General features: G+C 31.8%; 7 protein-coding genes across 15 annotated transcripts; 3 read left to right on the top strand and 4 right to left on the bottom strand.

The window, feature by feature from the left end:
• Positions 1 to 798: 798 nt before the first annotated feature.
• LOC106658797 (deaminated glutathione amidase) lies at positions 799 to 2,428 on the top strand. The gene is made up of 6 exons (XM_014380921.2): positions 799 to 1,033; positions 1,133 to 1,274; positions 1,338 to 1,493; positions 1,564 to 1,767; positions 1,842 to 2,054; positions 2,122 to 2,428. Exons 1-6 carry the CDS (start codon positions 981 to 983, stop codon positions 2,284 to 2,286), a joined length of 933 nt encoding a protein of 310 aa, XP_014236407.1. The 5' UTR covers positions 799 to 980; the 3' UTR covers positions 2,287 to 2,428.
• Positions 2,429 to 2,509: 81 nt separating this feature from the next.
• On the bottom strand, positions 2,510 to 3,665 carry LOC106658807 (ER membrane protein complex subunit 3). The gene is made up of 3 exons (XM_014380932.2): positions 3,360 to 3,665; positions 3,027 to 3,283; positions 2,510 to 2,945 (listed from the first exon to the last, which is right to left on the bottom strand). The coding sequence occupies exons 1-3, from the start codon at positions 3,506 to 3,508 to the stop codon at positions 2,572 to 2,574; spliced, it is 780 nt and encodes a 259-aa protein (XP_014236418.1). The 5' UTR covers positions 3,509 to 3,665; the 3' UTR covers positions 2,510 to 2,571.
• A 692-nt stretch (positions 3,666 to 4,357) lies between these two features.
• On the bottom strand, positions 4,358 to 14,845 carry LOC106659335 (GPI transamidase component PIG-S). Its single transcript, XM_014381841.2, has 9 exons — positions 14,514 to 14,845; positions 6,653 to 6,892; positions 6,362 to 6,571; positions 6,078 to 6,296; positions 5,815 to 6,003; positions 5,379 to 5,511; positions 5,170 to 5,311; positions 4,744 to 5,090; positions 4,358 to 4,662 (listed from the first exon to the last, which is right to left on the bottom strand). Exons 1-9 carry the CDS (start codon positions 14,581 to 14,583, stop codon positions 4,569 to 4,571), a joined length of 1,644 nt encoding a protein of 547 aa, XP_014237327.1. The 5' UTR covers positions 14,584 to 14,845; the 3' UTR covers positions 4,358 to 4,568.
• Positions 7,479 to 14,093, top strand: LOC106659334 (protein I'm not dead yet-like). 9 transcript variants are annotated; one of them, XM_014381833.1, is made up of 11 exons: positions 9,850 to 10,123; positions 10,330 to 10,368; positions 10,675 to 10,760; positions 11,016 to 11,172; positions 11,996 to 12,261; positions 12,330 to 12,444; positions 12,543 to 12,595; positions 12,673 to 12,798; positions 12,877 to 13,206; positions 13,280 to 13,658; positions 13,769 to 14,093. In XM_014381833.1, the coding sequence occupies exons 1-11, from the start codon at positions 10,112 to 10,114 to the stop codon at positions 14,021 to 14,023; spliced, it is 1,818 nt and encodes a 605-aa protein (XP_014237319.1). In that variant the 5' UTR covers positions 9,850 to 10,111; the 3' UTR covers positions 14,024 to 14,093. The 9 variants fall into 9 exon arrangements, with proteins under 9 accessions (XP_014237324.1, XP_014237323.1, XP_014237325.1 ...); XM_014381838.2 differs by lacking the exons at positions 9,850 to 10,123; positions 10,330 to 10,368 and adding an exon at positions 7,479 to 7,714; XM_014381837.2 differs by lacking the exons at positions 9,850 to 10,123; positions 10,330 to 10,368 and adding an exon at positions 7,479 to 7,761.
• An 84-nt stretch (positions 14,846 to 14,929) lies between the features above and the next one.
• On the top strand, positions 14,930 to 15,583 carry LOC106659337 (cytochrome c oxidase protein 20 homolog). The gene is made up of 2 exons (XM_014381843.2): positions 14,930 to 15,057; positions 15,135 to 15,583. Exons 1-2 carry the CDS (start codon positions 15,027 to 15,029, stop codon positions 15,464 to 15,466), a joined length of 363 nt encoding a protein of 120 aa, XP_014237329.1. The 5' UTR covers positions 14,930 to 15,026; the 3' UTR covers positions 15,467 to 15,583.
• A 25-nt stretch (positions 15,584 to 15,608) lies between these two features.
• On the bottom strand, positions 15,609 to 17,602 carry LOC106659336 (splicing factor 3A subunit 3). Its single transcript, XM_014381842.2, has 2 exons — positions 17,229 to 17,602; positions 15,609 to 17,098 (listed from the first exon to the last, which is right to left on the bottom strand). Exons 1-2 carry the CDS (start codon positions 17,445 to 17,447, stop codon positions 15,809 to 15,811), a joined length of 1,509 nt encoding a protein of 502 aa, XP_014237328.1. The 5' UTR covers positions 17,448 to 17,602; the 3' UTR covers positions 15,609 to 15,808.
• A 277-nt stretch (positions 17,603 to 17,879) lies between these two features.
• Positions 17,880 to 22,074, bottom strand: LOC106658381 (DNA repair protein REV1). The gene is made up of 6 exons (XM_023459817.1): positions 21,991 to 22,074; positions 20,518 to 21,922; positions 20,011 to 20,449; positions 18,742 to 19,912; positions 18,526 to 18,668; positions 17,880 to 18,151 (listed from the first exon to the last, which is right to left on the bottom strand). The coding sequence occupies exons 1-6, from the start codon at positions 22,060 to 22,062 to the stop codon at positions 18,013 to 18,015; spliced, it is 3,369 nt and encodes a 1,122-aa protein (XP_023315585.1). The 5' UTR covers positions 22,063 to 22,074; the 3' UTR covers positions 17,880 to 18,012.
• Between the last annotated feature and the right edge of the window lie 1,307 nt (positions 22,075 to 23,381).

Here is a 23,381-nt window from a genome sequence, read left to right as displayed (position 1 = left end):
GAGGCCGTAGAGTTCTTACATTTGATCCAGTTCCACTTGAGCGTCCAGAATTTCCAGAACTAAAAATAATAATTAAATTATTAGATATGCATAACCTATAACGTTCCACGGCATATTAAGTGCTTTGAAACTTACTTTGTTAATCTACCATTGCTGTATCTACCTTGATCAGGGCTAATTAAGGTTGAGAAGCTAAAAATTGTTTATTTAATTGTTACAACTTTTTGTAAATAATCTAGAGAGTCATGAACAGTTATAATAAAACTATTGTGCAAAAGAATTTATCGAAATGAATAAAAAATTGCCATTAATACAATTCAAAAAAAGGTTATTGTAATGAAATCATTTATGATTGATAACTCACAAAAAATAAACAGCATCAACAATAGCTCCAACGAATCGATAAATGCTTCGGAATGGTTTAGTCAACGCAGATTCTGATGAGCTCGACATTTTCATATGTTGAGTTTACCTGTAGAGCACAGCTGTATTGACAAATGTCTTTATTTTTCACACTAGTCGTAGGCAATAAACTTCGATATTACAATCGTATTGAAAATGATGAATTTCTTTCGCGTCAGTTTGACAATTCAGCAGCTGAGCTGACGTGTGTATGGTTCTGACAGTTTAGTTTTGATGGCAACAATGTTATTAACTTATCATGCTGTTTGGCAACAATGATCATGGGTGTGAGAGGGAAATTCGAAAGGCTTTTGCAGATTCTTGAATTTTAACTCAAACGATAAAAAAAATGTTATGATAATTGAATCAAGTGGAAATGATCATAAGAGACTTTTTTTTTCTAATCACTATAGGTGTTTTATTAAAATAATCTTTATAAATAACAATGATGATAGAACATTTTTTAGGTTAGCGGCAGACAGTGTTCATTCTCTGGTGTTATTTACAACATCAATCCAAGATTTTTTCCAGACAGAAAGTGTTAAATAATTTTTATCAAAACGTCTGGCGATACGAAAATGATAAGGGCGTGCTCGAAGAAGGTGTCGTTTACGCTCTGTGAAAATTTGAAGTAATTTCCATTCTTTTTAATTGTATTCGTTTCTCGTTTCAAAAGTTTACAAATTTCCATATAATAAACTTGATTTATTTTTTGTTCTCCTGAATCTAGCCCTAAAATGTCCAAATTACGTATGAGCAACATGCCAAACCCGCTAGTTGCTGTGTGTCAAATGACTTCTACATCAAATAAAGATAAAAACTTTGAAGCTGTTAGCCACTTAGTTGCTGAAGCTAAAAGGAGAAATGCATGTGTAAGTAAATTCAATATAGAATTGTAATTGTCAGATAATTTTTATATTTTTTGTTCCTTATAGATTGCATTTCTACCTGAGGCGTGTGACTACTTGGCTGATAATAAAGCAGATGCTGTATCAATGGCTGAACCATTGGATGGCATTACAATAAAGCGGTATAAAGAATTAGCGCTAAAAGAAGATATGTGGTTGTCTTTAGGAGGAGTTCATGAAGCTGTTTGTACCATTTAATTACTGTTTTAATTTATTTTATTAACAATTAAATTAATGAGTTTTATAAATATAGTTACCTGACAAAGGAAAGACCCAAAATTCACACATAATAATCAATAACAAAGGAGAAGTTGTATCAACTTATAGAAAAATCCATCTTTTTGACATGGAAAATAAAGATACTGGTGTTCGATTAATGGAGTCAGATTATGTTCAAAAAGGTGGTGAAATAGTTACTCCGGTATCATCACCCATTGGTAGGATAGGTTTGAGTATTGTAAGACAATAAATTTTTTGATTTTTCCAACTCTAATCCAATGACATCAATAATTCATAATTAAAATGTTATAGTGTTATGATATGCGCTTCCCTGAATTATCTATTTGTCTTCGAAATATGGGAGCACAAATTTTGACATTTCCATCAGCTTTTACATACCAAACAGGAGCAGCACATTGGGAAGTTTTATTGAGAGCCCGAGCAATTGAATCTCAATGCTATGTTATAGCAGCTGCCCAAGTAGGAACACATAATAAAAAAAGAGTTAGTTGGGGTCATTCAATGGTATGGTAAAATTTTTTTTTATCATTGTTATAAAAACTACAGTAAATTCCACTCATTCTTTCTTCAGATAATTGATCCTTGGGGAACAATCATTGCTCAGTGTATGGAAAAACAGGGCGTAGCAGTTGCTGAAATAGATTTAGATATAATTGATAAAGTAAGAAGAAACATGCCTAATGAACAGCATAGACGAACAGACTTGTATCCTGCCATTTTACCATTAAAACATTGAATGTTCTATGTCATAAATATTTAGTAATAAGTAATTTTATTGATTAAATGAAAATAATGTGATTATTAGCTGAGCAATATGTAAAAACAATTTCATAATTAAGTTTTCAACTTAAGCTTGTATATATATTTTTATATTATAAAACGCAAATTTAATGGTTTTGTGATAATTTTAATAAACAGTTTTTTTCAAAGTGACAAAATACTTAAATACATCAATATATCATTTTTTTCTAATATAAATTAATAATTAATTTAAATTAAAATATTAAGTCATAGATTTAAATTAGCTAGAAGAACTTTGGGAGTACATATCAATGTCGTCTACATTTTTGTACTTTGATCCGAGTAAATCTTCATCTACACCGTTTAATGCCCAATTATGTTCACAAATTTCTAATGCTTCCCATTCTGATTTGAATGCAGCTTTTGGATCAGGAGGCATAGACATAGCAGCTCCTGATACTTGATCTTGTAAATGCCTAGAAGTGTCAGCTGCATTGTTCTCTCCGAGAACCAAAGTATAAATTGATCTAAGTCCAAAAACATTCAAAAAATACCAAGAAGCGGATGATACCCAAGCAGCATCAAGAGTTACCAGTTCAATTCCTCTTTGCAACATAGGCTTAAAACGTAAAGTTAATGGGAATGGTACTTTTGCTGAAAAATAAAAATTATAATTAATTTTTATAGAACTACCAAAAATAAACAATAATAAAAAAATTGAAAAGCAGTACTTACTTGTAACAAAACCAGAAAACATCCAATTAATCCAACCACCAATTAATACCATAGGTATAACATTGGTAAGATTTCCTTTCAACATCTCACTAATCATGTTTGGATCTGACATAGGATTTTGAGTTACTGGAGCTCTGCGTTGGGTCTTAAAATATCCAGTTTCCTCGTTATTAAAAAAGTGCCGCCTAGCTAGAAAAGCTGATTTTGGAATGTATTGGCCATTTTCTCTGAGCAGCCTTGATCGTATCATAATTTGACTAAAAAACAATCAATCAAAATCATAAAATCAAATAAACTTCAAAATTATATTAATTAGACAAAAGATCATCTTACCTGTCTTGAACTTGTGTGAGTTCAACTTTTTTTTGCGTTGAAAGCAATATTGAGACGTAATGCCTCACAATACCGACTAGGAAGGTTATCACGACTATTGGCAAAAATACCCAACCACGTATATTTGGGTCGAGCAAAAGTTCTGCCATTTTCGAGATTTAAAAAATTGTTTCTTGCTGAACAGTATTATCATAAGTTAATAAACAATATTCACAGGTAAATCTGATAAATTTTATTTGGTATTTCTTTTGAGCTGCCACAACGACAATGGCGTCAATATCAAAAGCACAACAAACTCAGGCTGCTCAGCAGAATGAAAAATGCGACAGACGACGCATCAATCATCGCAATCATGGTGCTCACGCACCGAACCGCCATGAGTTGGTTTCATTTAAAAGTAGAGTGCGATTTTTTGAATGCATTGAATTCATCAGAAATGAGAATAGTCGGTGACTTAAGAATATGCATTTCTTTATTTTGTACACAAATGTAACAAAAAAAATGTACTATGTACGACGCGTATAAAAAAATTCGGATAAAATATTTAACAATGTATAGTGAAATGTAATAATGAGCAAAAAAAATACAAAGAAATGTAAAATTATTATCAATTTTAGACACGTAATACTCTTACTTTTTATTACAACTGCAGGTTACTTATCTTCGTACCTTTTCTTTATGGAGATAAACTCTATAAATTCTAAGTAATTCAAGTTTTATGGAAAAAGTAAAAAATTAATAAACAACACAAATTTCTATGATTACAGTACACATCTAAAAAACGTTACAGTTTATACTTTAAAGGATTTTTTATATTTTCCTGGTTATTAGTTAGCCTAATCTGCAAAAATGGAATGTTGATTTATTTTAATTATTTCTAAATACCTTTAATTTTTTTTACCAAATTTTTTCAAATTTTTTAAAGCTTAATTCTTGCATAAATTAATTAAATAATAATTAACATTGGAAATCCATAAAATAATATGTGAAAAGGGGAAAAGTGTAAAAAAATGTGATTTAATGTTTTAATTCACAATAATTTATCACAATACAGAGAATAAGGCCTTAATAAATTTTTATAAATGTATCGGTTGTCCAAAATCGATTGTAATTTCATGCATTTTATGATAGTTCCTAATTTAATATGATGGTTTAAATTCTTATTTTACGTTTTTTACATTTATTTATCTGAGATGAATTTTTAACAATTTAATCTGAACAAAATAAATAATTTTTTATATTTTTGAGTGAGAAGAGAACAGGAATCATGACTGGTAAAAATAGTGGAATATACACAGCATATCTGTAAATAATAAAATTCGCTTGAGTATAACGTGTAATCAAACAATATTATACATACATTTGTTTCAGCCATAAAACGTACTTTTGATCATCTGGAAAATACAACAAAGCAAGCAAACTTGGGTCGGAGAAAGCTGCTTCAGAGACGACGAAAGCTTCTTTACTGGTAAGAAAACCATTTACCAAATCTGCTTCGTCCAACAATTGAGCCGATTTTTTAACCAAATCCAAGGCTCTAGTAATTCTATTACCTACCGTATCCGTTATGACAATATTACTGATTTCCTTGAGTAATTTTGATAATGATTGCAAAGTTAGCTTGGCTGAGGTCAGCTGCTCTATTGCTCTCATACGCAAGATATCATCGATTTCCCACAAGCGGAGTTCCAATCCGTACGGATCAGCCACGTATACTCGTGGAATCGGCATCTAAAGAATCGCAAAATTCGTGAATTTATACTTGGAACGGTACTTTACTTAAAAAAAAACTGATCATTCATTAACGCACCTTATCAGTAACACCTATGAGAAGTTTTAAATGTTGCAAAAATACTCCAGTAACAAAGAGTTCATCTGGAGTAAATACTTTGTCGGTTTTGGTTTTGGTACAAAATTCATAAGACGGGTTGACTAATACTATTCCACCCCATCTAAATGAACGTTAATATTAGCGATTTCATTTAATTACCAAGTAAATTATATGATTATTATTAATACCTTGGTGAATGGAAAGCCCTCGATCCCACGTCTTGTCGTTGACCATTTTGGTCATATATATACAGCGGTGCTTCGCTACATGGAACAATGTACATGACTAGATTTATCGTAGGGTGCAGACTCACTTGCGAAGCTGCAATCAAATTTAAGTTCGACTAAATATTAATAATTATATATATTATCGTAACTTACTTTGAAAATGAATTTCTAATTATTTGTATATTATTTTGCAAATTATTTGAGTACTTTCATCAGTTGATCACTTTAGAGATCAATGATCACTTTGAGAAATAATTACCGTGAGTGAATTTATTAGTTGATATTTTGAACATTGGCTATTGCCCAAATGCTCAATAGATTAAAAAGCTCTAACGAATTATTCACCTAATTTTAGCAGCAAACTTGAAGCATTAAAAAATATTTAATTTATACGCACCGAGTTTTTTTTCGAGTGGAGTAATAATCTGAGGCAAAACATCTTCTGGCAAAGCATAATGTTTACCCCATTTGCTGGAATCGGCTAATTGTTTTGGTTTCACGCCCAGTGGTAACAGGTACAGCCATTGTGATTTAACAGAAAAATCAGCGATGTCTTTCAATCCCTGTAGAAACGGCTCGAAGTAATCTATACAAAAAATTGCGATTGAACGAAAAAACAGTAGCACAATGAAGACGACTAATTAGGAAAATAATATTTACTTGGTACAATGTTGGCAATACTTGAATTGACTTTCATTTCTTCCGGTTGAGGATTGACGATAGTGAGGAGAATATCGTAGTTTGGACTAGCAGGAAAACGTTGACGGTTCTCCGGATTCAAGCTGAATTTTTCTGGCTCAATTATAGCATTTCGAGTCAGTGATAGCGATGGTTCCCGATAAATCCATTGACGAATTACTTTGGCCACGACTCCGCGATCTAGAATTTAAACGCACAGATTTTTAAATTTAACTAATTTTCAAAGTGAATCTTTTATAGCTTACCTGATTTTTCAGAATAATAAATGGCCCGATGGTTGGTGACCCACACATCGATATCTTTACCAAGAACTTCTGGCTTTACCTCTAAAATCATAAGATCTCCAGGCTTGAGATCGAACGTGGAAATAGATCGATCCAAATCAGCGACTGATCTAGCTCTTAGTATAGAAGTATTTTGATAACTAAAATGCTCTAGGGTCAATTTGTAAATGTCTGTAACAATTTGAAATTTTTCTAAATGAGCACTTAATCGTATATCATGCGACAAATCGATGAACGTCAAGTTTTGCTTACCGATCGACCCGGAATGCGTTAGCCTCCGCATGAATTCGACGGCGAGATCGGCGCTGCGCTCTTTGGTCGCGCAGCCGAACAACACGTGCATGTGCAGCCTGACATCAACACCTTGAAGCGCGCTTATGGCTCGATGATTAACTGGAGCTCGGGGCACAGCCGTGGTTTCCCACCAAAGAGGCAAACCGACGCCTAGAAGCAGTACTGCGAAGGATATGCTGGCGTAAATTCGGCATCGTTCTGAAGCAACAAGCGAGTTTTATTAAGAATTGGATGTTTTACCAATATTCTATATACACCGTGAATTTAAATGTTAAGCAGATTGATAATGTTTTACGAATAATGAGAAAAAAGTGCAAAACGCAGATATGAGAAGTACGCGCAAATTCGACTTGAAAAAGAAATTATTTTTGATCCGGATTGTAGAACCGCCATGAGTGTATATCCGGAACGAGCCGGATGAAATAGCAGCAACATTTTAACAGGGAGAGCGAAAGACATTCAACAAACTTGCACGCAAGCTCAGCTCGTGCGTACACTCACAATTATATATAGGCAATGCACCGCTTCGGCCAAGAATATTACAAGTCGAATTCGTTGCACGCAGACTTACGCAGACACTGGCACGAGTCTGCACGTGTGCGTACGAATGCATATACAAATACACGCTCCCTTCTCGTTTTGCAATTCGCAAACGGATTCGAAAGCTTAGCTGCTAGTCGAGCCTCACGCATTATGCGCGCTACGTGTGTATATGTAGATTCGTTTGGCGTCGAATATAGGTGCCCGCTTACGATTTTCACGAGCGCGCGCGCGAATGCCTTTGTATACGCAGCGCTGCACTCTGTCTGTGTCTCGCGCGCGCTGCATCTCGGTTTTTCTTGCGACGTTTACCTCTTTTTTTCCTTCGTAGTCATTTTTATTGAGATTGATACATAACGAAAAGCAGTGCTTATTACAGGCCGAATATAATTTAACATGAGGTTTGGACTCGCGAGCTCGCGAAGGGATGCTAAAGCTCCACGCTATCGACGACTCTTTCGCTGGTGAAATTTGTGACGCGTGAGTTCTTTCAAGTGTTATAGATCGTCGATGATCAACGACTTTGTGTAAGATGTGATGGATTTTGTTTCCACGACGGCAAACAGTTTTGATTTACGATGCAAGAGCGTGATCGGATAACACTATACTCATTTTTGATTCAATGCTCATCATTCATTGCGTTTAGTTTCGAGTTTTAATAAAAATAATAATAATCTTACTTTTTTTAACTTTCAAACCACCGTTTATCTTTGATTGATCAACGCACAAAAAATTTCATGAAACGGTATGGAGTATTTATTTTAAAAAGTTTGCTTTCTTGTACTCGAATTTTATAACATATCATAAATTAATTCAAAAATTGCATTCACTTTATTTTTGATGCTTTTTTACATTAATTTTGATAAACTTAAATTTTATTAAATATTCCAGATTTTCGATGAATTCAGTGAATGTTTCATATCGTGTAATGATCTTTCGAAAATAGCATCTTAGTAAATAATCATAACGAGATGGTAAAAAGTTTTTAAATCAAATGTCACTATCTTTTTAATTATACAGAATATTGTAAATGCAAAGATTTACGTTTGAGACAATTTCAACAAATGCATTTACCAGCATAAAAATGTTAAGAGAACCTGTCTTACGATTTTTTTAATGCATTATTCATAAGATTAATGATAATTACTCGCCTGAACTTCTGAATGAATCAAATCGCAATTAAATAACATCATCGAAGCTCGTTAAAGTTTAGTCACACAATCGAATCGACAAAAATGCATTACGCGTCGCAACGAAAGACCCTCGTAAAAGAGTCTACAACCTACATCATCGGTATGTTAAGGATACCAAGACAGTTCCCATCCACACGTAAACATCTTTTGCTTGAATTTCATTTGTGAGCACTTACAAGGATAAAAGTGTAAGGAGCTCGAATCAAATGTCCTCCTTTAAGATTCTGATATTGAAGGCTGCTGTAAAAGCCTGTTACTTTCTAAATATAACAATATCAAGTTCGTCAACTTGGTCAAATTGTTGGTAAAAGTCGAGTTCATATTTAATACGATCAACGTTGAGCGTATCCGATATATTTCTGGCGACGTTCCTAACATGTCATCATCGTATTATGCTCCGTTCATTAATAAAATAAGCGTCAAGTGAACATTTCATCTTTATGGATATCTTATGCCTATTAGAGTTATTTAGAAACAGAATTATATTTATTTATAACTTTAACAATTACGTTGTAAATCGATAAAAGCAATAATTTCGAAAATTCGTAGTAAATATTATGTATTTATCTTCGTTACAAGCTTATCATGATTCCATTTGGATTTACATTATGAACGATGCGTGACGTACACTATTCTATGAATATGTTAATGGCTGCGCTAGTCAGTAAATTCGGATCATGTACATTGTTATATTTTTGTTAATTTCACACGGTGTGGTAATGTCCACAAAGAAGATATAGTTTCAGACGTGTAATTGAGAGAATGTGATCGATAATATGATAGAATTTATCAAGCAATTATCACTGCCTTCATCATGAGCACGAACGATGATGTAAGACAAATTTTAAAAATGAAAAAAAATTCACTTAATTACCGTATAGAGGCTCGACTTCGAGGAATTCTCATTGTTATCAAACAAATAATTACTTCAATCTATACATTTTTATTACGATATTATTGTAATTTGTTGATAATGTAGCTTACTTGAGAGAGAGAGAGAGAGAGAGAGAACAAAAACAAAGTAAAATAACATATCAGACGCACAAGGCTCTTGCCTTGTGAGGTACATAATGTTTCCTTAAGTCCCTTCATAGATTAAATATCATTCAAGCGGGTTAATCCAGCTATAATTTTTCAGATAAATGGTACAGATTCAAATATGTATAAATAGTGGTGTATCTGTCGAACGTTTCGCCGACTTTAAGAGTCGAATTAAATTGACGCCATGTATATCGTCATATGTTCATAGAGGCACGAAAGTGAGTGGTATTGTAATGCGTCTTTGAATGAGCAAGTAGTATAGTAGTAGGGATCGCTGTACGCGCATCAGTGGTTCGTTTTACGCGCGGAATACAATGCTCCGGCGACGAGTATAACGAACACATAGTTTAACGACCGAAGCTCTTAGGCTGTATACCGCGACATACACACAAGCACACATACGCAAATAACACACTATTCGAGCTTCTCTATACTTTCTTTCATCTAAAATATCTTTCATAATCATATTTTTTGGTTTACATTGGTCGATTTGGTATGGTAAACGGATATATCAAATCAATCCAGAATTCGAAAGCACAAACCCTGTTGATTCAGTGAATTTCGGTGCCTTGAGGAAATAGTTTAAAAAGTGTGTATTAAAGAAAAAAAAATAGTGATCACTGACGAAAAAATTAGTACAAGTATGTTAGTAACGGTAAGTCACATCGTAGATGAGTTTTTTGAACGAAATTTCTTTTTTACTACGTAAATATGCGGGTTATTTTATATTCAAAATTTCTATTCATATTCAATGCGTTTATACATAGTTTAATAGAATGCAAACTTAATATATTTTGATAATTTAATGTCGCAAATCATTGAAATGAAAATATTTATGAAAAATAACTATTACCGCAACAGAAAAACTTGTCAAAAGATACAATTCATCGATCAAACCTCGTAAGTGATGAATGACACAATTATTTACAGATAGTGCTTACATACGTTGCCCATAGATGTTTTAGTGTTTGAAATAATAAAAGGAAGAGTCTTGAAGCTTGTATTCATGTATTACACACATCAATGCCAACTTTATTCCTCAATCATCGAATTCATAATTGTACCGCGTTAAATAATACTTCATTTTAAATTCTAACTTAATTTACCATTAATTTCGTCATTTTTCTCTATATTCGATAATTTAGTCTACATTAATAACACATTATATTAAAAATGCCGATCTCTTTGGCTTTATATCAATTTAAGGGTACAATGACTGATCCAGAAGAGATAAAAATGGATCAAAAACAAATTAATGGAATCAGTGTAGATGTTGAATCGGATATAAAAGGGTTAGTAAATGTTCCATATTCAATTCTGTTACAATTAGATATTACTATGCATCAGTAATAATGATTAGGCAATTTCACAGTGTGAATTAAAAATTCAGTGATGCTAAACATTCATTTTACCTTTTTTGTAAAGATCTAATTTGTCTGATAAGATCTGTACTTTAAAAAAATCGTATCAATTATAATTAAGGACTTTGAGTAAATTTTAACTTATTTTTAAGACAACTGATACATCATTTTTGTGATATTTTAAAGGATTGCTAGAACCGATAAAAGGACACCAAGGATTACAGCAAGAAATGCCAATTTCTTCGAGTTATTGGGGAACTTCGTTATGATCTATTGGAAATCGATTATAATCGTACTATGGCCTATTGTTTTGCTACCACTGCTAATATACACAGATCACACGGTAAATATCGCAATAGTTTTAACTAATATGAAGTGGAAATTTTTTATTCATTCCTTGAATGCACGATTGCTTTCAATTACTCTTTGTTAAAAACATTGCAGTAACACTAAAGCATTACGAATCATTGTATTAACTTCCGCATTTCAGAAACAAACGTTGGTAAAAACCAGATATGCAGTTAATTTTTATCTAGAGCCGATTTTTCATTGCTATTGTTATCGATCGAGTGTTATTGTTGAATAAAAACAGTATAAAAAATACTGCATTTAAATGGAATTTCATAAATTGTACGCGTTAGGATGAAAAAAAACAGCCTCGTTGTATGCATTCGCTTGTCGTGAGGTTTGAGATACCAAAATTTACAAAGAATGAGATACGATCGTTCATTGCTCGGCTTCTGAAATGGTCTTTTTTCTCGTCTATATAGTCATAACATGTATAACACAAGTTGCTTTCGCGTCACACGAACATATATATTCACGCAGACGCAAGAGATAATCTTGATCGACGTTGTAAAGCATGAGAAAATTCCTTGTAAAACACATGTCAGTACATGTAGGGTCAGCGAGTAATAATATACATACGCTGCTCAATTGCGCGCAATGTTACGTATAGATTCGTCTAAACAATATGAATAGCACTGGGAGTCGATCTATTGAGAAAAATGCTTGACTTTATCTTTAGTTAAAAAGATAAATATCGTGCCATATATATGCAAGTCATAAAAGCACGTGGATAAATGTATGCACATGTAAATCGGTAAAGGAATCAGCTGATTTTAATGAATTTACCTATATGATATTTTTATTGCCTACACTTACAGATGTACCGATGTTTATACACAGTAGGCGTGATGGCGATGTACTGGGTCACGGAGGTTCTGCCATTACCGGTCACCGGCCTCATACCGATTTTCCTCTATCCGCTCTTGGGTGTAATGAGCACGTCGGACACGTGTAAATGTTATATTAACGACACAACGATGATGTTTGTAGGAAGCCTGGTAATCGCGGTAGCGATCGAGCATTCTGGCGTGCACATGAGGGTTGCCCTGATTATTATCAGGATTATTGGCTGCAGTCATCGAAAGTATGTTTTTTTTCACGCCAAATTACCCACATACAGTATTTTTTATTTTCACATGACTTTATACACAGATTGAGTTTGGGCTTGTTTGTTGTGACAATGTTTATTTCAATGTGGATATCCAACACTGCTGCTACGGCTATGATGCTGCCGATCGTCAAAAAAGTTCTTACGGAATTGGAAACAGTACGATACTTATATATTAATGAGTAGTTTTTTCTTTATTTGATGAAAAATTCCGATATTCGTATTAACGATGACCTTTTCTTCGCGGTGATTTTCAGCAAGGGTTAGGAAAAATGTTCGAAGAAGAAAAGGACGAAGAAGAATCGGAACCGTGAGTAAATGATTATTTTAAATCATAATAAATTTATCGTCAGAATGACATTTTATACATTCAATCCATTTCAACAGAAAAAAGAAACCAACAAAGCTGACAATGTCGTACTACATGGGTGCAGCGTACGCCTCGTCAATAGGTGGAATCGGTACACTTGTGGGTAGTGGTACGAACCTCACAATGAAAGGATTATACGAAGCGTAAGTACAGATCGACGCTTTTATCATGACAATAGCGATTGAATATCTCAATTAAGGACATTTTTTTCTTCTTATTAGACGATTTTCTAAGGGTCCAGGTCTCAATTTCGCTGCTTGGATGGTATACGCAGTGCCAGCGATGCTCGTCATAGGCGTACTGACCTGGCTTTGGCTGCAAGTACTTTTTATGGGTCTGTTTCGCAAAAATAGCAAAGATGCCAAGGCTGTTAACATTGGCGAGGAAGGCGAACGTATTGCTGCTCGAGTCATCGACAGCAAGTACAAAGAATTGGGACCAGTCAGTTGGCATGAAGGATCTATCGCATTTCTTTTTATTTTGATAGTGTTACTGTGGTTTTTCCGGAAACCTGATTTTATTCTTGGTTGGCCAATTTTTATTACCAATCAGTACGTTCAACAACAATAAAAAATTATCATTAATATTTTTCTTTTAATAAAATTGTTTTTTTTTGTTTTATAGAGAAGTGAAAGACTCAACAGCGGCAATTGGTTTGATAATTCTGTTGTTTATCATACCAGCACGCTTAGATTTTTTCCGGGCTTTCAGTTCTGATCCAGATCGACGTCCTATCAAACCTGCACCAGCTTTGATCAGCTGGAAAATAATCAATGAAAAAATGCACTGGGGATTAATGTTTGTTCTTGGGGGTGGTTTTGCCATAGCAGCTGGTAGTCAAAATTCTGGTTTATCAAGAATGCTTGGAGAGGCCTTGAGTGGACTGAAAAGTATGAATCCTATTTGGATCATGATAATTGTTTTTATATTCTGTGAAACAGCTACTGAACTCACATCAAATGTAGCAGTAGCTAATATTATTTTGCCTGTCTTAGCAGAAATGGTGAGCTATGTATTTTTTATATTTTTATATAAATGCTATCTCTTGCAACAGCTTGAGATAGCAAATGAAAGTAATAAATAGTCAAGTGATTTATTAATGTAACATTACAGTGTGTTGCTATCAAAATCCATCCATTGTATTTGATGGTACCTGCAACACTTGGCTGTTCATTTTCATTTCATCTTCCAGTAGGTACACCACCGAATGCAATTGTTAGTGCTGCTGGAAAAATTCCTACAAAGAACTTGATTATTGCTGGATTTGGACCTAGTATTATAACAGCAATATTTACAGTGGGGACATTTGCTACTTGGGGAGTATATAGCTTTGGATTACACGAATTTCCCAGTTGGGCAACTTTATAACAAATTTTTTATGATTTAAAATGATTTTTATAAGAAATATTATTTTTTATAAAAGATAGCATGCATGCAAATATTTATGAATTACGTTAGATAAGAGACATTATAAAAAACATAATTTTTTAATGCAACTTTATCTAAATTTTTTAAGTCATGAGTCTCAGATACATGAAAAAAATTTCTGCACATAAAACGAAAATAATTGTATAACAAAAAATAAATATCTAGTATTTCAAGTCAAAAAGTAAAATAAGTGCTGTGCATTATGAATTATGAATACAAAATATTGAGCAGAAAAATCATTTATGTATCAAATAAAGTACTTTGTTTTAACACAATGGTTTTGTACATAATATACAATTAACTTCTGACTGATATTCTGTAAGTTCTTGAATAAGTAGAGTAAAAATAAACTTTTAAAGCTTAATTATGAATAAGTAAAAAATAAACATAAAATAAAAATTTAGATGGCAGTTTATTTATATTGACTTACGATCCGTAGGTGTGTCGTGTCCTACAATTCCATCAACCTCCGCTCTGTTTTCTATTTCTTCATCAGGCATCTTTATTTTGACGATACTTTCATGAATTTCACATCAACATAAACAAAAATTTTGAAATTTCTTTAAGGTTAAAAATGTTTATTATACAGATAAACTCAAATCCAACGTAGTTTTTAAAATTAATTGTTTTAGTTAAAAAGTTAAATTTAGATTACACTTCGTTCATGACACTTATTAATAATCTTATTCATACTAATTTAATAAAAGCTAATCAATCTTTCACATAGTTTTGATAGAAGTTTAACTCTAAAATCAGCTGTTTTGAAAGTACAAATACTTGATCTGCGCAATATGAGCAAAATAATGATAGAATTGCGCCATAATCATAATATGAACATAGAATAATTGCGGTTTCTGCTACACGCGACATATAGTAGTCGCTCAAAATAAATCTTTAAAATATAAGGAAACCTTCAAGAAGTTTTATCAATTTTCTTTCAAAAATGGCCAAACCATCTGATACAATCAAAATAGGTAGATGATCAAACCTTATAAACTGCATAAAGAATAAAAGATTATGTTGCACAGTAAAAAAAATTTTTCAATTGCAGAAGGTGCATTGGATGAAGAACCGAAGCGGGCATCGTTAGTAATATTTGGTCGAGATCTTTTCCAAATTCCGTGCTTCAGAACTACTTTTTTATATTCTATATCATCTTACGTTGGTGTTAGCCTTCTCACATTTTTATTTACCAGCAAACCTAAAATGTCATCTCATGTGGGTTTTGTTTCATTTATGGCTGTAACTTTTGGTTATTTTACAAAATGCAGAACTGATTTAGCAAGAGAACGACTTCAAATTGGTGAAGTACAAAAAGCTCTTCTTCCTAAATCTGAAAATAAATTAGAAGAAACAAATAGACCAGTTCTAGACGATGCATAAATCAAGATATTCAACTAATTTTTTGTAGCTTCAAGTGTTTGTTTTGATATTAATGTACAAAATGTAAATAATTATACCTTGTACAATAATTCTTAATTTTTAAATTGCATAATTGTATAGAGCAATAAAATGATGAAAAATATCATGATTAAGATTATAGTTTATTGTCATACTATTTACAACTATTTTTGCTATAACGCCTTAATTCTATTTAATAATAAAACTTGAATAATAGAATTATATGAACTTAAACTTGCTTGCCTTAAAAGAGCATTTCAAGAGGTATTTTTTTTTTATATTATTTAATACATTATTATAAGTTGCTGTCTAATGAAATGACATTTACAATAGTCCTTGTCTTTTTAAATCTTCATATGTTTTTCTATTGACCACATTACCAAGAGAATCTTCAAATTCTTCTTCTTGTTCTGGTTGCCACCTTTCAGTTTGCTTTTGTAATTTTAATTTTTCCCACAATGCAAGAGCATCTTCAATTTGTGTCACATTGGCAAAGTGGGCAGTATTAGGAATGCCTAGACATCGCATGCCATGAGCATGTCTCCATTCAGCAAAGTGACGCTGGAATGCTTTTGGTCCTTTGTACATAAAGTTACCGCAAATTTCACAATTGTAGCTTATGTTTAATCCATGCAATTTGTACAACCAATAAGGAATAGGTTTTCCATCCCAACCTAGAGGTAAATTCTTTGGATTGTAGGGAATATCACTATCATCTTCTTCTTCAGACTCACTTGCACTGGCCTCAACATCAGAATCACCTCGTTCTCCTTCTGTACGAGCTTGTTTACGTTGCACATTTTCTTTTGTAGCTGTTCTTTGGCTTGAAACCAATTCAGCAAGTTTATACACTTGTGCTTCTAAGCATGCAATTTCCATTTGTTTTTCCGCATTTTTCATTTTTCCTTGTCGTCTTTGCTTCTTTTTAGCCAAGAGATTCGGATCTAAAGATGCTTCTCCCTTAGTGCTAAATAACCTTTGAGCTCTTTCTTCCAATGTACCACCACATTTTAAACCTAAAGCCAACAGTGCTGATTTCAATCTGTCAAGACCTAAAGATGCTAGTTCTTCCCATGATGAAAAAGCTGAAAGATCTAAATGTGCTCCAATATTTGTTAAAGCACTTTCAGCTTCTTTTGGCCAACCAGGAAAAGTATTTTGTTCCCATTGCGATAAAAATTCTTTATTTGCTTCTTGTAAGTCATTGGTTACATCATGAAGAGGTCTAACTCTGCTTAAAAAGTCCATGAGGTACTCAAGCAGAGCTTCAACATATTTTTTGTATTCTGCATTCTTCTTATCTTTAGGAATATCAAATAAATGATCAAATATTGTTAAATACGTAATATAATCAACTTTTTCAACACCCTTCAAATTGATGTATTTTTCATAGCACTCATGTAGATCCAAATATTTTCCATATCCCTCTTCATCAGTAAAGTCTATAAGATTTGCATTTTCTTCAGTTGGGTTATCTCTAAGCCTAGCTAATTCTTCAAATTCTACTGACATGGGTACACTAATTTCATTAGGGTGTTTGCGATGAAACTCTTTGATACTTTCCAGACGATTGTAAAACTCTGTAAACTCATTTGGTCCGGAGAGAGCTTGAATCTGAAAATTAAAGCAAATAAAAATCAGTATACTGATAATAATTAAAAAATAAAATTTATGAATAATATGTCAGTGTAAGTCAGATGTTTGCCTGCTGAGTTAGTGTCAAATATTACAATAATCATTTTACCTCTTCCTTCCTTTGCCCATCTTTGTCTTCATACAATTCTAACAAGCTCTGTGAGCTGTCCATGTACTGGTCGAGGAGTAATTTTAAGCGATGTTCCGAATTGATTGTTTCTCTGTGACTAGGTTTTTTCAGAAGCTTTAGCTTTTCTTTAACCATAGCGTCGGTTAAACGTTCACGTTCTTCGTGACGACGACGCATTTGTTCTAAAATAGTTTCCATTATTGTTTTCGATGTTTGGTTTTGAATCAATACAGATGAATTAAATTATAGTAATGATACTGTTCACGCTCAGATTGTCTGAATTCTAGTAAAAAACTAATTTTTTTATTATAGGCTAGGTGTACAAGTACTGTATGTATAACCAACAGACAACATATATCGTTTATATCGTATTCGCTCAAACACCGGGGGGGGNGGGGGGGGGGGGGGGGGGGGGGGAGAGAAAGAGGGGAGGATTGCTCACTAGTAAGCTGGCATCGGCGATCCGGCGCTGCACATACTGAATTTGAAATTCAATAAAAGCAATAAAATAAATATAATATCATGTTTAAACTTTTTTGTTGCTGAATAATTCGACCAACTGTTCAGAAAAAATTTTAAGATAATTTTTAAATAAAATTTTTAAAATTTGTATTGTAGCACCTTTTATTATTTTCAATGTATTGCAACTTTTTCCTTAAAAAAATCCTTGATAATTCTAGAAAATTGTTCGAAATTGAACAGAAAATTTTTTAAAAATATTTTCACTTATTCATAAAAACTAAATACTAATATCACATTTATATTAAGTGCACTTCATACAGTCAATGTAGGTAGGTACCATTAAAGGATAACCATATTCAGATAACATTCGGACTTGAATATGCTTCACCATTTTTTTATATGCCTTATGCCATTGGCAAAAAGTCGATTTTGATATATACCTGGAATGAATTTAAATCAAATTTTTAATACCCTTTAGTATTAATTAATTAATTATAAAGAATAAATTAAGCTATAATTTTTCATACTAGCTGCCCGAAAGTGACCTTTACCCTCCCGCTGCGATTCAAAAACAAGAAAAATAGAAAAAGGATATCTCTGCTAGATAACTCGGCTTTGCTTCAGCCATTATAATTACACATGCCCTAGAACTTTTCTTTTTTTCATGACCTAGGGCAGCAATATAATATTTAATACTAACTAATGACTCAAAAGTAGCTTTTTCCTGACGCTGTGCAGAACGGAAAATGTTATTTTCGAGCAACAAGGTATGAAAAATAGCTCTGTGGTGGTATTTTAAATTATTGAAAATTACATGTGTAATGACTCTAGAAGAGTATGAAGATCCGAAAGCCGTTTTTTCTTTGGTAAAGTGCCTAGGTAAGTAGTGAAAGATAAAAAATCCACATCATTGATTTCTGAATTACTAATTACCCACTGTTTTATTTGCATTCTTACCTGAAAGAAAATTATTTTAATATTTAAAATTTTTATTAAAATATTTTCAACAAAGAAACCGTTTAAAACTTACATTTTCTATTGGTAAATCAAGTAGACATCGTACAAGATCTGTCAATATTTCATTATGTTCTTTAATTCCATATGATGGATCAAAATAAACAGTTGCATTTAAAGTTGACTTTGAAGTTTGACTTTCCTGTTGAGGTATATCCGCATTTGTTTCATTTTTATTTAATATTTTAGACGTGGATGATTCAACAATTAATTTTGTTTCTTTTTTAACTTTTCCTTGCATTTTAGTTTTATTATTAATTTTTCTTTTTGCATTTTTTAGAGGTTTTTTTTCTGGTTTGAATATATTCCATCTTTTAAGAACCATGTTTTGCTTTTCATTTTTAACTGGTAGTTTCGATTTCTTTTTGGCATCGCAATATGATTTGACTTCATTTTTAATATCATCTGGTAAAGCTGCTAAGTATTCTGGATCAACTTGGGAAAAACCAATATCCTTATTAATTATTAAAGTTTCATTAGGATTATTACATTCAACATTTTCATTTTGTTTTGAATCATGAATTGTAGATTCCTGTTGTAAAATTTCATCAGAATTTTCATTTTCATTATTTTCTTTATATTGATCTATTATTTCATTTCTTATATCTACTGGTAATTCGATCAGTACTTTCAAATCAATTTCTTTAATATCTGGTAACTTCATTTTACCAACCTTATTATTTGGTTTTTTTTGTTTAAAATATTGTAAGTGAGTCATTTGTTTAAGTTGACTTGAAGTATTTGAACTTGAATTCGCTACAGGTTTATTCTCTGAGATATTCCTAGTTGCAACAATGTTTTCCAACTTGGTTTCTTGTTTCTCTTGTTTGTTTGGATTTTCATAACTACATCTGTTCATGTTCATTTTATTTAATATCTGTTTTTCTAAGAACTTTTGTTGTTCTTTTATTGTATCAGATTTTGTATTAGTATTATTTGTTTCGTGTTCATTATTAGTAACTTCCCTGATATTTACTTTTTGTATTTTTGATGTACTGTTATTACTCAATTTATTATGGTTCAAAGAAGTTGATGCAGGAACATTTTTTACTTCCATTTTATTGAAATATGTTTCTAGAGTAGGACCACTGGGTTTTAGTTTTGATTCAAGTTTTGAAATTTGAATTCCTATACCTCTTGCATCCTCAGGATTCTGATTAAATTGATTCCAAAGATTTATAGTTTCTCTAGAAATGTTCCAAGTTTAAGATAAAAACATTTTTGTTTGATAGATTAAAAGATAAAAGTATATACTTAAAAATAGTATGCACGTTTTTTATTTTACCTTGCAATAATTACAGAATCATCAGTATGTGCGATAAGATTCTTAGATTTGTTAAAAGTGTCACATATACCATGTCCCATGAATTTTCTTGGCTCTGGAGCCTCTTTTGATTTGAACATTACTTTTAAAGTAACACATTTTCCTTTGCAATTATTTTTCTTCAATCTATCACTGACTTCTTCACTCAGTTTTTTAAGAAATGTATGAGCTGAATTTGTATCTTTAAATCTTATACCATAATTTACCTCAGCAGAAACAGACTTTCTTACATGTTCCAAATTTAATTTACTGTTATCTATTCCTCGACACATGTTATATAATTGTTGACCAGTTTTTTTTCCAAACTCTTTTTGTAATACATGGACAGGAATTACTTCTAAATCTCCGCAAGTTTTAACATTCAATTGACTAAGTTTATCACTTATTGAGTAACCCACACCTATACAAAAAAACTTTCAAATAAGAGAAATTCAAGTCTATTTTCATATTATTAAAATGATATTTTACCTGGTAAATCTTTAACACTTAAGTTTCGAATAACAGATCTGACTTCATTTCCATGTAAAAAGTATTGGCCATTAGGCTTAGCTTTTTTAGTAGCGATTCTTGCTTGTAGTTTATTTTCTCCAAAACCTGTTGAAACTGTGCAACCAGTTTTTTCTTTTATTTGATTTCTTATCACAGTTGCAAATTCCATTGGTGTTAAATTTGTTTCTTGTAAAATTTTACTACAATCCACATACATTTCATCACAGCTTACAGCTTCTATATCTAAAGTATAAGACGCAATTGTATTGTATAAAATTTGTGAAACTTCTTTATAGGCTTCAAAATCATATCGAATAGTTTTCAAATTTGGACATAATTTTAAAGCTTTTCCTAAGAACATTCCATTTTTGATACCAGCTTTTCTAGCTTCATATGAACATGACGCTACTTCTGACATAGATTCAATTTCATCATTGGATGAACCCTGCTTATTCCCTTTAGCATGGGCAACAGCTATTGGAAATCCTTTTAATTCTGGGTGTTTGCGTAAACCTACTGATACAAAAAAACAATCCATATCTATGTGCATTATTGTTGTAATTGTATTTGAAGATAATGATACTTTAGATTTTATTTTAGGTTTACTGTAATCATCAAAAAGATCTTCTTCAGAGTCTGAATTATTTAATGTATTATATAAAATAACTTTATCATTTTTATTGCAACTTGATTGTTTTTTCAAAGCTTCTAAGCCTGGAAATTTTCCATCACTGGCATCTCTTAACTCATTAATGTAATCTTTAAACATTGCACCCATGGTAGCAATATGATGCAGACGAGAGTTATTGTAAAATTCCGTTATAAACTCAGGATTTTTTGTACTATTTACCTCTTCTGAAGACTTTTCTACATTATCTGACATTTTGTTATGAATGTTTGTTACTTTTAAATTTGTTTTGGTATTGTAAGAAGTCGAAGTAGATGATTTTGGATTGTTGGTGATATGGTCCTGAACTTTAGTTTGCTTTGCCATTTGAAAAAGTGATGGTTGAGATTCTGTACACTGTGAATAAAGAAGATATTTTCTATAATCAAGTAATTTTCCTGCCTTGATACTGTCTGTTATCCATTCAGGTTTGCAAAGTGGCAAAGGATTTTGAGCTTTTCTGTAAGATACTATTTTTGTGTAAGGTAAATTTGAAGCAATCATATGAGTAGTAGTTTTAGATCTCAAATAATGATGATAAATTCCACCATGGTCCATCATCAAACGTTTTAATTCATCTGCCGTAGGATTAGTATATCCATTAACAAAAATTGCTATTCCATTAAAAATGTTGGAGGTTGGTTCAGCGAATTCAGATTGAGCTGCTTCTTGAAATTGTTCTTCAAGTTTGGCTTTTTTAGCTGTCATGTAATCACTCTTAAAAAGAAATATTGATAGTAAATAAACATAGCAACAATGAAAAATCTAAAAGTAAAGTAACTTACCCAATCCATCGCATACAAAAGCTCTTTCCGTTGATCAGCCCAAGCTGACTTTTTTTTATTGCGTAATGCCATAATAGTAAACTCATTAAAGCTTTTTTATTTGCCGAATTCCGTTTATTTTTTATGAAAAATTTTCAAGTTTATACATGCAACTGCAGGAACTGACATCAGAAACTTGTTTACGCGCTAGATTGACTGTTTATATTATGATCGGTAACATCGATTTCTTTGGTATCGATTAAATTCATCTGATCGTTGAATTATAAGTTGTGAGACTGGTGTCTGTGAGTGAAGTGGTGCCTCGCGGCAAAATTAAATAATCGTTCGCCAAGATAAGTAATACTGAAACACAGGATTTCAAAGCATTGAAATAAATGTAATTAAGTAAGTCTATAATTTTTGATTCTTTGACCTTTTTTTCTTATAAACTTTACGATTTTAAAAAAGATTAAAAATCGTAATTTTTTGTTGTAAATACTCTACGAAATATTTATCTTTTTTGTTAAAATAATGTTGAAAACAATAATAAAACAAAAATGGCAAATTTTGACCATCTAATTAGAAAGAAAAACTGAAAATCTTGGTTACCAATATGTTTACACATTAGTCGTATCACGCCGACTGTGAGACAATCAAAATTATTTTGTACTACGGACTCCGTCCCAATTTTCGCTCTTGTTTGAATATTCAATCAATAATTAGTATTAAAAATTGAAATTTCCACAGAAAAAGTTGAAACGTATAGTTTAGATGTCAAAAACCGATATTTAAGTTCGATTCCATGTAAATAATTAATGCGATGTTGAGTAAAAATTATGACAAACCTTACTTATGGTCCCTTGGGAAATAGAATAAGAGGTCGGTTAAACAAGCTATTCAACTATTTTTTAGATATCTTTTAAAATAATTTTCATCCACACTTCACTAGAAAATATCAATACAAATGAATTAAATAACACTGGCCATCACTACTCATTGTTAAAATTCAACAACAACCGCAAGTAATAATTGTAAATACAGATATAATTTTATTAGCTTTAAATAATTTTGGTGGCTGTGATACAAAAAAAAAAAAAAATAGGAACGAAGGAAAACTTTCTCCTTTTATAAAAATAAATATTATTCGTTGTTAGAATATTACTATTTTTATTCTAGCTATGCAAAATTGAAAACTTTTATAACTGAAATAAAATATTTTTAAGACAATATTTTTCCATTGACGAACATTCATTTTTTCCCAGTGAAGGCAGAAATAAAACTATTATGAAGAACAATTATTATCAAGTAAAAAATAGTGATATTTATTGCGATGAATATTTATTAAAATTTTAATGAAATCCCATAATCCCAAAAAAGATATTAAAATACTCGTTTCGGTATTTTCAAAATTT

The sequence above is a fragment of the Trichogramma pretiosum genome, unplaced genomic scaffold (assembly GCF_000599845.2).
Source record: "Trichogramma pretiosum strain Unisexual culture from Peru unplaced genomic scaffold, Tpre_2.0 scaffold16, whole genome shotgun sequence".
Taxonomy (NCBI): Eukaryota; Metazoa; Arthropoda; class Insecta; order Hymenoptera; family Trichogrammatidae; genus Trichogramma; species Trichogramma pretiosum.
The sequence above is the reverse complement of the archived record's forward strand: the minus strand, read 5'-3'. Positions and strand labels throughout refer to the sequence as shown.

Coding starts and splice junctions, on each gene's coding strand:
- LOC106659335 (XM_014381841.2), bottom strand. CDS start 14,583: ATGCCTGATGAAGAAATAGAAAACAGAGCGGAGGTTGATGGAATTGTA. Junction 6,572..6,652: donor AACGCATTCCGGGTCGATCG/GTAAGCAAAACT, acceptor AAATTGTTACAG/ACATTTACAAATTGACCCTA. Junction 4,663..4,743: donor TATTTTCCAGATGATCAAAA/GTACGTTTTATG, acceptor TATTATTTACAG/ATATGCTGTGTATATTCCAC.
- LOC106658807 (XM_014380932.2), bottom strand. CDS start 3,508: ATGGCAGAACTTTTGCTCGACCCAAATATACGTGGTTGGGTATTTTTG. Junction 3,284..3,359: donor CTCACACAAGTTCAAGACAG/GTAAGATGATCT, acceptor ATTGTTTTTTAG/TCAAATTATGATACGATCAA. Junction 2,946..3,026: donor GTTTTCTGGTTTTGTTACAA/GTAAGTACTGCT, acceptor TTTATTTTTCAG/CAAAAGTACCATTCCCATTA.
- LOC106659334 (XM_014381832.2), top strand. CDS start 9,570: ATGGTACAGATTCAAATATGTATAAATAGTGGTGTATCTGTCGAACGT. Junction 11,173..11,995: donor TAATATACACAGATCACACG/GTAAATATCGCA, acceptor CTACACTTACAG/ATGTACCGATGTTTATACAC. Junction 12,596..12,672: donor GACGAAGAAGAATCGGAACC/GTGAGTAAATGA, acceptor CCATTTCAACAG/AAAAAAGAAACCAACAAAGC.
- LOC106658381 (XM_023459817.1), bottom strand. CDS start 22,062: ATGGCATTACGCAATAAAAAAAAGTCAGCTTGGGCTGATCAACGGAAA. Junction 19,913..20,010: donor GATTCTGTAATTATTGCAAG/GTAAAATAAAAA, acceptor GAACATTTCTAG/AGAAACTATAAATCTTTGGA. Junction 18,152..18,525: donor CTTCTAGAGTCATTACACAT/GTAATTTTCAAT, acceptor AATTCATTCCAG/GTATATATCAAAATCGACTT.
- LOC106659337 (XM_014381843.2), top strand. CDS start 15,027: ATGGCCAAACCATCTGATACAATCAAAATAG. Junction 15,058..15,134: donor ATCTGATACAATCAAAATAG/GTAGATGATCAA, acceptor TTTCAATTGCAG/AAGGTGCATTGGATGAAGAA.
- LOC106658797 (XM_014380921.2), top strand. CDS start 981: ATGATAAGGGCGTGCTCGAAGAAGGTGTCGTTTACGCTCTGTGAAAAT. Junction 1,034..1,132: donor ACGCTCTGTGAAAATTTGAA/GTAATTTCCATT, acceptor TCCTGAATCTAG/CCCTAAAATGTCCAAATTAC. Junction 1,768..1,841: donor GTAGGATAGGTTTGAGTATT/GTAAGACAATAA, acceptor AAAATGTTATAG/TGTTATGATATGCGCTTCCC.
- LOC106659336 (XM_014381842.2), bottom strand. CDS start 17,447: ATGGAAACTATTTTAGAACAAATGCGTCGTCGTCACGAAGAACGTGAA. Junction 17,099..17,228: donor ATGGGCAAAGGAAGGAAGAG/GTAAAATGATTA, acceptor TTTAATTTTCAG/ATTCAAGCTCTCTCCGGACC.